We start from the raw sequence: 17,843 nt of genomic DNA on the forward strand, positions 1-17,843 counted from the left end.
GCAAAGTTTCAGAAGTTGCTCCCAGCTGACTCTTGCCAGGAGTTTAATGCACTTCTAGAGGAGGACAGGGTGGTCTCAGGAACCTCCCTCCAGGTTGCGTTAGATGCTCGGACTATTGCTACCGCCATTACAATGAGACGCAGCGCGTGGCTGCAGGTGTCGGGTATACCACCTGAAGTCCAGAACGCTATCCAGGACCTGCCCTTTGACTGTGTGGGCTTGTTTGCCCAAAATTCAGACTCTCACTTGCACAGTCTTAAGGACTCACAGGTGACTCAGGTCTTTAGGGATCCGCACCCCAGCATGCCAAAGAGAGCCATTTAAGCCTCGGCCCCCATTCCACTTCTATTCCGGGCTCCCAAGGTGGAACTTGTCCAGGAGATGAGGTAGGAATAATAGGAAGCACCCATTGCAGTCCTCCTCAGGCCAAGGACAGGGCTCATTCAAACAGCCACCGGCCCGAAGCCAAACTTTTGAAGAAGCGTCCAAGGACGGAGCACCAGTACTAAGCTCGGATCCTTATCCCCTCTTTGTGAATCAACTGTCCCACTTCTACCATGCTTGGTCCTAAATCACATCAGATTGCTGGGTCCTCAGCACAGTAGGGGTGGGATATTCTATCCAATTCTGTTCCCTCCCACCCCCTTTCCATGTCCCTCTTCAGGGACCGTACTCATAAACAACTCCTCTTGCTACAGGCAATAGAGGAGGTTCTTCAGGAATTCAGGGGCAAGGGGTTCTACTCCTGTCATTTCCTCATCCCCAAGGCCAACGGTGGGCTCCGGCCTATCCTGGATCTGCGAGACCTCAACACATCCATAAGGAAAGGTGAAGTTTCGCATGGTCTCCCTGGCCTCCATTATTCCTTCCCTGGATCCGGGGGACTGGTATGCTGCCCTCATCTTGAAAAATGCGTACTTTCATATCTCCATTATCCCAGCCCACAGATGATTTCTTCACTTTGTGGTCAGCAGCCACCACTGCCAGTTCAGGATGCTCCCAGTTTGGACTTTCGGTGGCCCTCTGGGTGTTCACAAAGCGTAGGGCGGTTGTGGCAGCCTTTCTCAGCAAACATTAGGTGCAAGTTTTCCCAGGCCAAGTTGCAAGCACAGGCTGCAGAGCATGTGGCTCTGACTTGGGCCACCTTCCTCAGGCCGGGCCTCATATTGAACGTGCCCAAATCCACATTAGCCCCGATGCAGAGACTAGAATTCATAGGAGCTCTCTTGGACTTGATGCAAGCCAGGACATTTCTCCCTGAGCTGTGCTTCCGAGCACGCAGGGACATCATCGAGAACCTCTACCAGTTCCCTACAATGGCCAGAAATTGCATCAAACTGTTGGGGCATATGAGGGCCTGTATATACGTGGTCCAGCGCATCAGATTGCGCCTTTGGCCTCTCCAGGCGTGGTTGCCACAGGTGCACAAAGCCAGCAGGGCCCCACTGTACAGATTAGTCACCCTCGCATTCTCGAGTCTCTCCTGTTATCAGATGTACCTGTTTCTTTGGGGTATGCTCATTTATTAGGGTTACTCTTTGTGCATGTGGGGGGGGGAAGGGTGTTCTGTAATTCTATTAATGTAGTACTTGTGTGTTCAGATGGAGCTCTTCTTCTCCCTTCTGTAACTCCCCTCCCAATGGAGCTATCCTGCAGGACCTAGGTTCCTAGGGCTGGATTCTTCTAGCCCCGGAATCAGGTGAACATGCCCACACCCACGCATACTAACAGAGAAAGTCTGAGTGGACCGGGTCAATCAGCACTCTCAAGTTGACCCCCTTATATGTCCCTGTACTCGATGGGCTGGGCCAAGCAGCACTTTCAGCTGCCACCCTTATACACCACAGGTTCAGCACATCCCTATCCCCACTTTCATGTTACAATTGTACTGGTCGTAACCCACTTGATGAGCAAACCCCACAGTATTTTTGGGTGCTACAGGGATCTTTAGCTTAGATAAAAAGCATTGCTGTAGCGTAAATGGGGAAGCTAAAACCACAAAAGAGTAAAGTTCAGAGAGAGAGAGAAAGAGAAGCACCCATCTTAACCGTAAAATGTATTTATTGAATAATAGTGATAATTACACAAGGAGACTGAAACAAACCTAACAGTTCCATTATTGAAGGTTAATACCTGAGGTAGAAAGGAAGAGAGAGAGAGAGAGGCATCTCACCCACTCTGCAAGACTTGAACTGGTTGGGGTTCCTAGGTGATGTTGGTAGCTCAGGGTCCTGACTGCTGGAGGCAGGCAGAGCCCCCAGCACGGTCAGGCAGGAGATGGAGTCCCAGTAGAACTGATACAGAGTTTAGGTCCCTGCCTCAGAACACTCACTTGGGCATAGGTAGGGGGTTTTGTAGAGAAAATACAGTGGTTCAAGGGAGAACACTAGATTTGTTTATGGGTAAACTGATGACTCAAGGGTTTTCTTTAGGCTAGACAATAGGAGCTGATCACTCTTGGCAATGGGTGATGTTTTCTTCCAGGGAGCTCACAATGCAAGTAGGCTGCTTCAGTATTTTGGATATCAATCAAGGAATCATTACTAGAATTGGTCTGATAACTGCTGAGCTGGGTGTGTGCAGGCGTAGGTTCATTAACAGCTGGAGCAGAGATTCCCCATGATGGAGTGCTTCCCTGCTTTTCTGGTCCCAGAGTTCAGTGCGGTTCTCTGTTCTCCATTCTGTATGCTAATGGAGATGTCTCCCTGTCCCATCTTTCATGCAGATGAGGCTAGGGGAGTGGCCTCTGTTCTCCATTCTGTATGCTAATGGGGATGCCTTAATCTTGTCACCTTTGTCAGGAGGGTCTAGGTGTGTCTCCCAACGCCCTTCACTGCTCCCTGCAAGTCTTTTCTTTGCTCAGTTTTGGTTCAAGCAGAGAATGGGTGGGGGTGTGTGTCTTTCATGAGTCAGACAGGCTACATATTGCGCCCTGGTTTCCTAAAACTACAGAACTGACTGGTATCACTCTGCTGCTGGCTGCAGCTGCAAGTGGTCTGTGTGGGAGTACCCTTTGCCCAACCCCAACCTACGCTATCCCTAGTCACGGATGCCTCACCACTCAGTTGGGGAGTGCACATGGGCAATATCAGAACCCAAGGCCGATGGTCCCACACACAACTATCGCTGCACATCAATGTAAGGGAGCTAAGGGCGGGTCGTCTGGTGTGCCAAGCGTTCCATGTCCACCTTTCATGAACAAGTCACCTGCTGTACATGTTCCCGCCCTTTCCACTCAGACACAAAGTCCTCCTCAAGGCTCACCAGGACAGGGCTTCCTTGATCATCATAGCGCCAGCATGGTCCCCCTAGCACTGGCTCACGAAACTGTTGAACCTCTCAGTGGACAGTCCTTCTCGTGTGCCTGGCCCTCATCACACAGGACCACGGCCATCTACAACACCCCAACCTGGAGTCCCTCCACCTCACGGCACGGAAACTCCATGGTTGAACCCGCTCGAGTTTCAGTGTTTGGACTCAGTTAGGGAGGTTCTGCTGGGAAGTAGGAAACCCTCTACTCATGCCATGTACCTGGCAAAGTGGAAGCAGTTTTCCATTTGGTCTCTGCAGAAGGGCAGCCGTCCACAGCAAGCATCAATGCCCCTTGTTTTGGACTACCTACTGTACCTCAAACAGCAGGGGTTGGTAATATCATCTATCAAAATACACCTGGCTGCCATTTTGGCCTTCCACCTCGGGGCAGCAGATAGATCAGTCTTCGGAAATTCCATGGTGAGCCAATTCCTCCAGGGCTTGGACAGGCTTTATCCCCAGGTGTGACAGCCCATTCCCCAGTGGACCTCAACCTGGTCCTGTCCACACTCACAAGGCCCCCTTTCGAGTCCATGCCGACCTGCCCTCTGTCCTACCTTTCCTGGAAGGTGGCCTTTCTGGTGGCCATAACCTCGGCCAGAACGGTCTCTGAGCTCAGAGCGCTGACTGATGGGGGCTCCATACGGTCTTTTATAAAGACAAGGCGCAGCTACGCCCTCACCCTGCATTTCTACCAAAGGTAGTCTCCCAGTTTCATGTGAACCAGGACATATTTTTACCTGTGTTCTTCTCTAAGCCACATGCCAGTAACAGAGAGTGAATGTGCCATTCCCTTTAACTGCATTCAAAAATAAAACAACATAAAACTTTAGCTCCTACAAGTCCACTCAGTCCTACTTTAGCCAATCTCTCAGACAAACAAGTTTGGTTACGATTTGCAGGAGATCATAGAATCATAGAATATCAGGGTTGGAAGGGACCCCTGAAGGTCATCTAGTCCAACCCCCTGCTCGAAGCAGGACCAATTCCCTGTTAAATCATCCCAGCCAGGGCTTTGTCAAGCCTGACTTTAAAAACCTCTAAGGAAGGAGATTCTACCACCTCCCTAGGTAACGCATTCCAGTGTTTCACCACCCTCTTAGTGAAAAAGTTTTTCCTAATATCCAATCTAAACCTCCCCCACTGCAACTTGAGACCATTACTCCTCGTTCTGTCATCTGCTACCATTGAGAACAGTCTAGAGCCATCCTCTTTGGAACCCCCTTTCAGGTAGTTGAAAGCAGCTATCAAATCCCCCCTCATTCTTCTCTTCTGCAGGCTAAACAATCCCAGCTCCCTCAGCCTCTCCTCATAAGTCATGTGTTCTAGACCCCTAATCATTTTTGTTGCCCTTCGCTGGACTCTCTCCAATTTATCCACATCCTTCTTGTAGTGTGGGGCCCAAAACTGGACACAGTACTCCAGATGAGGCCTCACCAATGTCGAATAGAGGGGAACGATCACGTCCCTCGATCTGCTTGCTATGCCCCTACTTATACATCCCAAAATGCCATTGGCCTTCTTGGCAACAAGGGCACACTGCTGACTCATATCCAGCTTCTCGTCCACTGTCACCCCTAGGTCCTTTTCCGCAGAACTGCTGCCTAGCCATTCGGTCCCTAGTCTGTAGCGGTGCATTGGATTCTTCCATCCTAAGTGCAGGACCCTGCACTTATCCTTATTGAACCTCATCAGATTTCTTTTGGCCCAATCCTCCAATTTGTCTAGGTCCTTCTGTATCCTATCCCTCCCCTCCAGCGTATCTACCACTCCTCCCAGTTTAGTATCATCCGCAAATTTGCTGAGAGTGCAATCCACACCATCCTCCAGATCATTTATGAAGATATTGAACAAAACCGGCCCCAGGACCGACCCCTGGGGCACTCCACTTGATATCGGCTGCCAACTAGAAATGGAGCCATTGATCACTACCCGTTGAGCCCGACAATCTAGCCAGCTTTCTACCCACCTTATAGTGCATTCATCCAGCCCATACTTCCTTAACTTGCTGACAAGAATACTGTGGGAGACCGTGTCAAAAGCTTTGCTAAAGTCAAGAAACAATACATCCACTGCTTTCCCTTCATCCACAGAACCAGTAATCTCATCATAAAAGGCGATTAGATTAGTCAGGCATGACCTTCCCTTGGTGAATCCATGCTGATCACTGATCACTTTCCTCTCATGCAAGTGCTTCAGGATTGATTCTTTGAGGACCTGCTCCATGATTTTTCCAGGGACTGAGGTGAGGCTGACTGGCCTGTAGTTCCCAGGATCCTCCTTCTTCCCTTTTTTAAAGATTGGCACTACATTAGCCTTTTTCCAGTCATCCGGGACTTCCCCGGTTCACCACGAGTTTTCAAAGATAATGGCCAATGGCTCTGCAATCACAGCCGCCAATTCCTTCAGCACTCTCGGATGCAACTCGTCCGGCCCCATGGACTTGTGCACGTCCAGCTTTTCTAAATAGTCCCTAATCACCTCTATCTCCACAGAGGGCTGGCCATCTCTTCCCCATTTTGTGATGCCCAGCGCAGCAGTCTGGGAGCTGACCTTGTTAGTGAAAACAGAGGCAAAAAAAGCATTGAGTACATTTAGCTTTTTCCACATCCTCTGTCACTAGGTTGCCTCCCTCATTCAGTAAGGGGCCCACACTTTCCTTGGCTTTCTTCTTGTTGCCAACATACCTGAAAAAACCCTTCTTGTTACTCTTGACATCTCTCGCTAGCTGCAGCTCCAGGTGCGATTTGGCCTTCCTGATTTCATTCAGGAGATAATGATGCCTGTTTCTTGTTTACAATGTCACCTGAAAGTGAGAACAGATGTTCTCATGGCACTGTTGTAGCTGGCATCGCAAGATATTTACGTGTCAGATGCGCTAAAGATTCACATGTCCTTTCATGTTTCAACCCCCATTCCAGAGGACATGCATCCATGCTGTTGATGGGTTTTGCTTGATAATTATCCAAAGCAGAGCAGACTGACACATGTTCATTTTTATCATCTGAGTCAGATGCCACCGGCAGAAGGCTGATTTCCTTTTTTGGTGGTTTGGGTTCTGTAGTTTCCACATTGGAGTGTTGCTCTTTTAAGACTTCTGAGAGCATGCGCCACACCTTGTCCCTCTCAGATTTTGGATGGCAATTCAGATTCTTAAACTTTGGGTTGAGAGCTGTCACTATTTTTAGAAATCTCACATTGGTACCACCTTTGCGTTTTGTCAAATCTGCAATGAAAGTGTTCTTAAAACAAACATGTGCTGGGTCATCATCCGAGACTGCTATAACAGGAAATATATGGCAGAATGTGAGTAAAACTACAGAGCAGAAGGCATACAATTCTCCCCCAAGGAGTTCAGTCACAAATTTAATTAACGCATTATTTTTTTAATGAGCTTCATCTGCATGGAAGCGTCCTTTCTGGAATGGTGGCCGTAGCATGAAGGGGCATATGAAGGTTTAGCATATCTGGCACATAAATACCTTGCAATGCCAGCTACATAAGTGCCATGCGAACGCCTGTTCCCACTTTCAGGTGACATTGTAAATAAGAAGGAGGGCACATTCTCTCCTGTAAATGGAAGCAAACTTGTTCATGGTAGTGATTGGCTGAACCAGGAGGACTGAGTGGACTTGTGGTTTTACATTGTTTTGTTTTTGAGTGCAGTTATGTAAAAAATATATAAAAATATAATAAATATATATAAAAAATCTGCATTTGTAACTTACACTTTCACAATAGAGACTGCACAACAGTACTTTTCTGCGGTGAATTGAAAAATACTAATTTTTACAGTGCAAATATTCGGAATCAAAAATATAAAGTGAGCACTGCACACTTTGTATTCTATGTTGTAATAGAAATCAATACATTTGAAAATGTAGAAAAACATCCAAAAATATTTAATACATTTCAGTTGGTATTCTATTGTTTAATGGTGTGATTAATCACAATACATTTTTTTTGAGTTAATCGCATGAGTTAACTGCAATTAATTGACAGCCCTAGTATAAAGGTGTCTTGTACCCAGTGAAGTTTATTCCCCTAAATTTACTGGGGAAAATTTACCTCTTCTAATGAATTTAATGTCATATTCCTCTGATATTGTTCATATTAAACACATAAATTGTTTCCTGATTCAAATGCAGGCTACAATGACAGCTAATCTGCAAGTCTTACATGTTTCATTGTATTTCTGTTCTGGAGAGAGGAGGAAGCAGTTAAGAGTTTGAGAAGGTTTGGTGTTGGTGATACTGGACTCTGAGTTGTTGGAGTATCTGAATTCTTTCCTTGATGATCTATCTAATCAGCGAATACCAATAAATAAACAGTGACATTTTTAAATGTATAGCGTGCCTTCGGGCTGGGAGCTGCCTGGCAAATATTTATTATTTGGTTAAACAAAGAGCAATTAAGCTTCTAAAACAAAGCAATTATGACCTCCTATGGCTGAGCTCAGCAGGGTCTAGTCAGAGCTTCCTGTTGAAGGTCTGAGTCACTGTAAGAGACAGTGAGCCAATTTTCCCTCTTTGCCCCCCACCCCCACCCCATTAAAAAAAACGGAACAAGAGCAATCATGTTCAGAATAAACACAATTTAAAAAAAAATTCCTCAGAGTTCAGACATACTTCCGCCTTTCTAAGAAGATGTTGCAACTGAATTTATTTCTGTGTAATGTCACCTTGGCAAAAGTTCACAGCACTTACTATATATATAACATTATAACAGCAGATTAGTTTATGGGCCAAAATTATTATTATTTTTAATTATTTGCATGTGGCACGTTACAGACATTGTCAAATGAGCTGCAATCTTGCCTCTAAAATTTTCACATCTAGATTTTTGGGTGCAGCAACTCAGACTAGTGAGCTCAAACTGAATTTGCATGAGCCAAACCTAAGGAATAGATTTGCTCACAAATTGGAGTTTTAGTGTGACAAAGATTTAAATGTGAAAAGGGCCCCTGCCGTTTTAGAGGCCTCTTTGAAAATGTGTCTAAAGAAGACTTTCTCTACTACAAACTTACTGTTTTAACTAAATTTGTTTTATTAAACTGGTGAAAGATTGGGTCAAGACATACTAATTTAATTTTAAGAGTGTCTTAATTCAATCCTATAAAAAAGCGATGAAGTCAAATTGAAGTAAACCACTCAACCTGAAAGTAGTGTGTCCAGACACAATCTTGTTCCAGTTTAATAAATGGACTTAAAAGTACACCTTTAGTTAGACCAGTGCAAGTTTGTGCAGACAAAACCTTAAGTATATTATGGTCCAATTCAGCAAAGCACTTAAACATGTGCTTAAATGTAATCATCTGAGAAGTCCCATTCAATGGGTTTATTTATGTTCTTAATGCTAAACATTTGCTCAAATGCTTTGCTGGATCAGGGCCTCTTTAGGTTTCAGTCGGGGACAAAGAAGCCAGTATAAAATTTTGGCACAGCCTGCAAAGACTTTCTCTGGGGACTTTATTATGATTTCATTTTCTATTATCTTGTTTGTTATATATATATATATATATATATATATATATGACAACAAAAATTAACTCACCTTTGTGCAAAACATGGACAAAGATAAAGTCCACGTCATTAGGAGATTCCAGACTAATTTAAACAAGGCAACCCAAATTTCAAATGAAGCATGTAGCCCAATACTATAAATACAGATTAGATGAAGGGGAAGGTTGCAAAGGGTATAAGATCCTGGTGAGGAAATTGGGAAACACAAGAGCAGAGCTATGTTCACAATAACTTAGATCCCTTTTTATATTTTAATACCAGGTGTGACAGTAATATTGAAATAGATTTATTCAGTAGATATATTTGTTAGATTATTCATTGATCTGGCTTGGCTGCTCTTCATGGGTCACCTTTGATAAAACCACACAAAATCCACACTGTGGGAGTCCAACCTATTTTGCTGATGGCACTGTAAAACACATATTTACCTGTGTGCATTCTCAGTTATCCAATTAAGATTATTCAATAGACTATTTGCATATACAAAATTTGCAGCTTGTTTCCTGTTTGAATAAGTAGAACAGCTATGCTCAGTTACACTGGAGAAATACATTAACTAGATGCTTCTGGTATCATCAGCAATTAACAGTGTTGCTATTTAAATTGTCATAATTAAATTAATCTTTAGAGTTAAAACCTATTGAGATTCATAAAGAAGTTCATACTAGTGATCCACCCATCCTGGGAGCAGAGCCTAATCACCAGAGTTTGTGGATTCCAAGACCTAGGATGCAATAAGCAAAAAAAGGCATTGCAAACAAACAGACGAACACAAAATGTGTTAGAATACCTTCAAAAAGCAATACATGTTTACCCCTGGATCATTTACCATGTTACAAAAAGAGAGACCATTGCATCTCTATTTAGTTTAAAAAAAAAACAGCAAAACTTTAAACTCTACCTTGCTTTTAAACTGCAAAGCTACTGAAGACAAAATTCTCTTCTCAAATCCACATGGTGTATCTAGACCAGGGGAGGGCAAACTACAGCCCAGGGGATGGATTCAGCCCATCAGGGCTTTCAATCTGGCCCACATGATTGCCAGACCTGTGGCGCAGCAGGGTTAAGGCAGGCTTTCTGCCGGCCCTGGCCCTTCACCGCTCCCAGAAGCGGCTGGCACCACATCCCTGTGGCCCTTGGGGGATGCAGGCACCGCCCCCCACAGTTCCTATTGGCTGGGAATGGGGAACTGCGGCCAATGGGAGTTTCAGGGGGTAGTATCTGCAGGCAAGGGCAGTGCGCAGTGGAGCTGCCTTCCCCTCCCCACCCCCAGGGAGCCACTGCCGGACATGCTGACCACATCCAGGAGCAGCGTGGGGCCAGGGCAGGCAGGGAGCCTGCCTTAGCCCTGCTGCACGCTGCTGCCACACTGGAGCCTGCACCTGAACCCTAACTCCCTTCAGCCCCCTGCCGCACTCCTCCTGCGCCCAAGCTCCTTCCTGCACTCCCGCACTCCCTCCTGCACTCTAACCCCCTGCCCCAGCCCTACATTCATGGCCCTGCATACAATTTTCCCACCCAGATGTGGCCCTCGGGTCAGAAAGTTTGCCCACCCCTGATCTGGACTCTGACAGTTTGCTCTCCATTGTGATTAGAGCTAGCACATGTAAGTCTAACCAAGCTGATGGCACTGTAATTACACCTTCCAGCTGCAGTGTCACCTCCCATATAATATTCAAGATTGTGCTTTCTTTACTTTGAATGATCATTTTTATATGAGAGATCCTTAATCTGAAGACAAGCTCTGTGTGGCTTGACAGCTTGTCTCTCTCACCAACAGAAGTTGGTCCAATGAAAAAATATTACCTCACCCACCTTGTCTCTCTAATCCTCAGTTACTGGAATAGGGGCAGGAATTCAACACAGTAGTGGTATGCGTACAAATAAAACAAGGTCACTTTTAAATTCAAGTGAGCATTTGTGACAATTTGCGTGCAATATTCATGCAGCTCTGATGTGACATTCCTCCTTTCGTTTTGTTCTACCACTGATCTCATGAGCCAACCAAAAATGATTTGTTGGCTTGAATAACAGACGAAACTGCATGGTAGAAAACTATACCCTGTGGCTGATACTTCTTTTACCTTGCTGAATACAGCATTCACTCAGATTTGAGGGTCAGAAGGGACCTTATAACTCTTGCCTTCTAAAAGGTACACGTATTAATTATGCAGCTTCTGGTATCATTTGTGACATTATGCAACGTCAGTACAGACGAAAGCAGAGCTTTTGTTCTTTCACTGGAAAATTCTTTTTTGCATAAACTGAATTTGGGAACATTACTTTGATGAGCTTTGTGAAATGATCAGTAAAACAAGTACGAATTTCACGTTTTGCCGAATGATGGCAACAGAACCACTCAGCATCAGTACCTTTTTTGGTTTACATATTGTTAAACCTGATTGAAAAAAGTACTAAGGAAGGATAAAGCCTGCTCCTGCTCCATGAAAGTCAATGGGAGTTTTGCCATTAGACTGGTCCCTCTGATTAGACTGGAAAAATAATGGCACTGCACAATTTGCAAGTTTGGTCATCTCCACTTGTTTTTTTATATTGGTGATGACAGGATTATCAACATAAATATCTTCATATCGGATTGGACAGGAAGCATAGTCCTCTACAGCTTTGTTCTTTTATTGCATGTACATTTCACAAAAGTTCAGCTCACTTTTTGTCAAAAATCAAATACCTTTTCAGTTTGATATCTGATGTGTCTTATGTCCTTGGCACACTTGCACAGGAAGGGGGTGGGCACACAGATGCCCTACATCTTTTCTAGCTCCAGCTTCTACATCTTCAAATTCAATTATACTTTATTGGCATGAAAAAAGAGACAGGCTTTCTCAAGTATCTGTCAGAAGTAAATTAGAACCGTTATTGTTAGGGCTACTCAAGGTTTGATACTCGGTATCCGTTTGTCAGCAGGGTCCATTCTGGATGGGCTGGCAGATTTCTACATACTGCAATGCCGCCCCTGCTGTGATCCGCACACACCTTGTTTTATAAGACATGGAGTCAATTTCTTGGCACAATGAGCTTTTTTACAAGAACAAAATTGCCTCCATTGTAGCGGGTGGAATCTTTCCCCTGACTTCATGGGAGAAGATTCAGTTTCAGTTTTGCCCCAGAAGTAGCTGCATTTCAGCTGTGGGAAAAGCAATAACACGAGCCCTATTTACAGTTTGCATTTCAGTTTATTAAGTGATTTTAGACCCTTTGGAGTGAAATACACGATATATATGTAAGTTGTTGTTTATTTCTGTGAGAATGTTCTCGACTGCGTACATCAATTTCCAGAAAAGAAAGTGGTTCATTGTGTACATATTTGGCAGAGGCATAGTGCCATTAGAGACGGTCCTTAAAGACACTCATGCATAGCCACAATGTAACATATGGATAAACATAATAAATGAGGTCACAGAAATTATATAATAATGCTTTCCCTTACCCCTTTGAAGAAAATAAAGAGAACCTCCGCCTTCTTCCTTGACTCACACTTTGTCTCAGCTGTCTATACCTTGGCATTATTCCAGACTCTCAGCATGCCTCATCCTTCTTTGATTGCAGTTCTGCCTATCATGCCCTCAAACAACACTGCATTGTTGCCACAGAGCTTCGTCTCCATCCATGCTTTCATTTCGTCTTGCCAGGCTTATTGCAACCCCGTTCTCTTTAGCCTCTGCAAATCCAGTCTCTCCAGATGCTAGCAAGTGCAGAATGCTGCTACCTTTCCCTTCTCAGACATAAAAAATGTCCTTATTTTAAAACCACCAATGGATTTATTTCCGCCTACCTCACTGACTTTGTCTCTTTCTACTCTCCCCTCCTTATATTCCATTTACCACTGGCTTCCTCAGACAATATCACCATTGTTAATCCAAAAGCTTGTCCTGCTAGAGCTGCCTGGAACTGCCACCATATTTCTCATTGATTCGCAATCTCATTTCAAATTCCACTCAAGCCCATCTTCAAAGACCACTCATGAGACTAGCAAAAGTTGCATGCCCTATAGAGATAGTGTGTATGTAAAGGTCAGACAAAGCCATGTGGAATCATTAGGGCTGTTTTAAAATACTAATTTAGGAGAGGGAGTTGCCTGTTGGTGGTACACTGAAATCTGTATAAGGCCAATTTGAGACAGAGCATTAGGTACTCATCAGTGTTGTTAGAGGGACCCCAATACTAACATTACCATGATTTATTTTTAAATTCCACTGGAAACACTCATTTAAAAACATATAAACATTCCTGAGGGTCAGGCCCCCAAATTATTAGATTTTCCCTTATTAGCTTGAAGGCCTTACTCCTAAAAACACTTCCACATATGCTTAAATTTACTCTTGTGAATAATCCTACTCACCTGCTAATAGTTACACATATTGGATCAGGTGCTTTGTTGGAGCAAGTGTCCTTGGTGAATAAGGGTAATAGGTCCCTTCTATGGAGAAGGGACTCATTACCTTAAGGGACCAAGTGAGGATGTCTGAGGCAATGGCCTGGGGCAGGGTTGCCTTGTACAATTTTTAATTCTTAACCTCAAAATGTGCTGTCTTCTGTAAGGTAGAAAGAATGTGTTAAAATACAGCTATATGCATGCACGTAGTATCCATGCTTGTATGTGCTGCAGAGGGCATGAATGGAGGGCACCAGCTCACCTCACTAAGGTACCCACTACCAGTCCCAGGGGACAAGGCAGAGTACCTGCAATGCAGGTACTTGTGCCCTAGGAGGGGTCAGTGTCTGACCCTATAAAGCAGGGGAGGCCAACCTGAGCCTGAGAAGGAGCCAGAACTTACCAATGTACATTGCCAAAGAGCCACGGTAATACCTCAGCAGCCCCACATCAGCTCCCCCACACCCCTACCAGCGCCTCCCAGCCATTGGCAGCCCCAGGGATCAGTGCCTGCACCAGCTGTTTTGAGGTGTGGGGGGGGGGGGTGCAGGCTCAGGGGAGGGGGCGGGAAGGGGTGGAGTGGGGGCAGGGTCTGTGGCAGAGCCAGGGGTGGGGCAGTGAGCACCCTCTGGGCACATTGGAAAGTTGGCGCCTGTAGCTCCTGCTCCGGAGGCGGTGCCTATACAGGGAGCCACAGGTTGGCCACCCCTGCTGTAAAGCATTTGGGGGCTACAGGTTTCGTTTTAGAGACATTACAGAAAACAAGGCCCTGAGCCTGCAACCACTTCTGCCCCGGGACAGCGTCACTCCCCGCACAGCGCCCCTGCGCGCAGCCCCGGCTGGGAGCGTTGCCAGGATCGGGGCCTCCCCTTTCACTGTGATAATTACCCACGGGCCCTCGCCTGCCGTGCGGCCCCGCGGGCAGCTCAGGGCCGGGGGGACTTCGCCTGCCAGGGGCCGGTTCCAGCCCGCTGCCGGGAGCAGGGGCTGGCCCAACTTGGGGCGGCTTTATGCGAGGGGTCAGGGAGAGGTGGAGCGGGGCGCGCACGATCCTCAGCCTGCAGCTGCCCAGGGCTCAATCACTTCCTATTGCCCCGGAGGGCGCAGCCCTGCCCCGCGCCGCTGGGCCTGGTTGGCTGCCGGCGGCGGAGAGGGGTGGAGTGATGCGAGCTGCAGCCGGGGACGGGGCGGCTGGGGCGCAGCGGCGCTGGAGCTGGCGGAGCGGGCGGCTGGGGCGCAGCGGCCTGGGGGCAGGCTGGCCATGGGGGGGCTGAAAGAGGAGCTGCTCAAGGCCATCTGGCACGCCTTCACCGCCCTGGACCTGGACCGGAGCGGCAAGGTCTCCAAGTCCCAGCTCAAGGCAAGTGCGGGAGGGAGCCTGGGGGCGTCAGCTGGGCTGGGGGGCAAGTGTCCTCCGCCCCACCCCGGGGCGCGGGGCTGCTGCTGGCGAGGGGCCCCGGGGACGGGGCAATAGCAGGGGCTTTGCAGGCTCCCGCCCCAGGGCTTCCAGGCTGTGATTCCTTCCTTCTCTCTCCCCCCGCCGAGAGAGAGCGAGAGGAAGGAAGCAGCTTGTGACCATCCCTGGGTTGCTGCTGCTGGGGAAGCAAAATCAGCAGCCTCAGTCTTTTATTCCTGCTCTTCACGGGGGTGGGGATGGAGAGCAGGAGCCTGGGAGCCTCCTGCAAAGCCCTGGGACAGTTGCCTCAGAGAGGCTTGGTGCTTTGGCTCCATTGTGGCGCTGCTGGATACTCCAGTCAGGACAGCGTCAGTCACATTGACGCTCTCTTGGGATGGCCCCAAAATGGTGGGGCTCACTTTGAACACGGAAGGGGGGGTGGGTCTGGAAACGTTCTATCTGGACACTCACTTGGACTGTCCTGGAGATAGTACCCTGGTGTCCCTCTTTGCCACCATATAACTCTGTAAAGTCACTGAGGACCCATGGGAATAAAGCTGTTGGTGCAGAATATGCACACCCTGTGTGACCATCTTCTCTGTGAGCCATCCAGTTCCCATCATGTTCAGTGGGCAAAACCAGGGTAGAGTAGTGCCCTTTCCAGATTGTTCGAAGTGCTATGTAGGCTACAGATTCATTTTTCTCCAGTACTGTTCCCTAGTCTGATGTGCAGCGCCCTGGGTCTTGAGCTGTTACATATGTGTGTGTGTGGGTCCTGAAGTTAAAGCAGTTCTCTTGTCATGGAGGGTGATGCAGCTTATTTGATTTCTGGCCTGTAGGTGCACTTATACAAACCCATCCCTTCAGTCATTTGCCTTGAGTACCCTTTTCTGCACCGCTCTCTTGTAGACTAGATGCAAGGTCCCAAACAAAGGACTTGACGCCATTCAAGTAGAATTTAGAGTCTGCCAAAGGGAGACTGAGGTTTTACAGCACTCTGAGCGTAAACAGGAGAAGTAGTCAAGAGGCTCCAACTGTGTGATTCTTTTCCAGCTTATGCTCTAAAGTGATGTGTGTTCTTAATAGAACTCACACAGCTTGTGGAATCTGATTCCATTCTGGCCGTGTTTCATAGATCATTGTATTGATCACCAGGTCAACTGTAACCTCTGTAATCACTGGAGAAAACTTGAGGACTGTCTCTCTTCTGAAGGACAGTGTGTCTGTCCTTATTACAGTGGGAAACCCACAGTCAGCTTGAGTAGGTTGGGGATACAAACGTTCTAATTTATCAAGGCTCTCGTTGTTTTTTTTAATCTTGTTTTCCTGCCGCTCCCTGCTATATTCTCTCTTGATTTGTAGGTCCTGTGCAGTCTCTGTCTAGTTACGTTTTGCAGTAATTGTTCCCCATTACTGTAATTGCCCTGCCTTGAGGGTATGAGGAAAGGTTGACACTTGAGACGTTTATAAAATAAATGGTGGGTGGTCATCTTTGACAGTTCCCCTTAGTGTCAGCATGTTTGCTGTGCATTAAGTTAACTTTAATTATCTGCTGTGTTACCCCTCAACCACACCAAAGATTTTTGGTATTTGTACTACTTCTGGAAGTGGATTATACCACCATTTCTGAAGAACTCACATTCTAATGTCTCTTCCCAGCTGGTCTGTTTGTTCCACAAAAGTGACATTTTATTATTTTTTCAAGGCAGTACAAACATAAAAATAATCCAGCATAAGAATGAATGTGTTTTATGCAGCAGATGTCCAATTCCAAAGGGGTTTACTTTCTGTACTAGTCTTAATTTAATGGAAATAGAAAGTGATGGAGACAGGTATGTGGGTCCTTTCTACCCCCTCTGCATTATTTGGAGAGGAGTCAAGCCCCTGGGAAAAAAACTAGGACCCATCAGGACAGAGGCAGTTGTGTGAGATGTCCCTTATCCCTTTTCTCTTAATTACTTAATTCCTTTGTACGTGATATCTGTACAGCCAACAGGTAAAGACCCTAGGAGTGAGAGGGGACAATATGAGAACAGCCACAGTATATGGCATAGTTCTTGAGTTAACTTGTTCCTCTGTCAGTCTTTTTTTAAAAATGCAAATATGGGTGCTACTGTCTAATTTAAGCAACATTAGTCCTCTTTTGTATTTTAAAGTATTGTGCATTGATTCATTTGACCAGTATTTTCTAGTAGTTCTGCAGTTATATTGATTACCCCATTCTTTTACGCATCGGCAAAAATTGTAAACATTTATGATGCTTGTCTGTTCATAAATTACACGTTAATTATAAACATTGCTCTTGTTTTGTTTATATATTGCACCACGCCCTTTCAAATGCCACTGTAGCAAAATTTCAGTATAATTTTTGTGGAAGCAATTACAGCTTTAGTTTACTATTGTGGCTCTAGTATGAGCTACGTGCAGGCATATGTTGTACTATTTTTAAATCTTCCTTTTGGTTTCACCTTTTTTTGCACTCTTCAGTTTCTAAATGGTTTATTAAAGTGTTGTGTCTTGGTGGTTTGAATAGTAAAGAGAGTTTCCAGAAGTTTAATGTAGTCTTTGGACAGATCTTGCAAATGCTTACTACTGGATTTCCATGAGAATGCTTACTGCTGTAAGCATTACATGTGGTAGTATGTTTGAGAAATTGAAACCTTAGAGATGATGCAAGCCAAACCCATTTTTACACAGTATATGAAAACTTTGTTGTATTTCTTCCTAATTTTCTGTTTGATGGTGGACTCACTTAACTGTTGACTAGTCACAGCTTTGCTGTTCTTCCTTGTTTGCTCCTTGTAGCCTACATTTTCAAAAGTGGTTTGGGCATCTCAATTTTTGGGTCCTTGACTTCACTCCTTAATAGGGCCTGATTTCCAGAAGGTGGGGTGACCAACGCTCTTGGAAAATTTTGCCTTTTTCAGGTGTGTCAGGGTGTGTGACCAAAAAGTGAGGCCACCAAAGTCTCTAGTCACTTTTGAAAATTTTGGCCAGCGTGCTGATCGGCAGGGTGATACAGGGTTAGGATAACAGGGCAGAAACAAGAGAGGGAGATGTATGTTACAGAACATTAGTTTAATATCCAAGTGGAGAAGATAAAGGTGGGTCATCTAGCAAAAGTGAGCAGTATGTAGTTGGTCCTTATTATGAGAAATTGTTACTTTATTATATTAGCTGGAATGAATGAAATTATTTATCTGGTTCTCCCTTCAGACTG

The 17,843-nt window shown here is 45.7% G+C and overlaps 1 protein-coding gene across 1 annotated transcript in view; it reads left to right on the plus strand.

Moving 5' to 3' along the window:
* Positions 1 to 14,142: 14,142 nt before the first annotated feature.
* SWAP70 (switching B cell complex subunit SWAP70) overlaps positions 14,143 to 17,843 on the plus strand; it is a 56,497-nt gene continuing 52,796 nt past the window's right edge. The window contains exon 1 of the mRNA XM_073347550.2: positions 14,143 to 14,587. Coding sequence (XP_073203651.2) covers positions 14,489 to 14,587 — 99 coding nt within the window. The 5' untranslated portion in view covers positions 14,143 to 14,488. The remainder of the gene's footprint in view (positions 14,588 to 17,843) is intronic.

Source organism: Lepidochelys kempii, chromosome 6, assembly GCF_965140285.1.
Source record: "Lepidochelys kempii isolate rLepKem1 chromosome 6, rLepKem1.hap1, whole genome shotgun sequence".
Classification (NCBI taxonomy): domain Eukaryota; kingdom Metazoa; phylum Chordata; order Testudines; family Cheloniidae; genus Lepidochelys; species Lepidochelys kempii.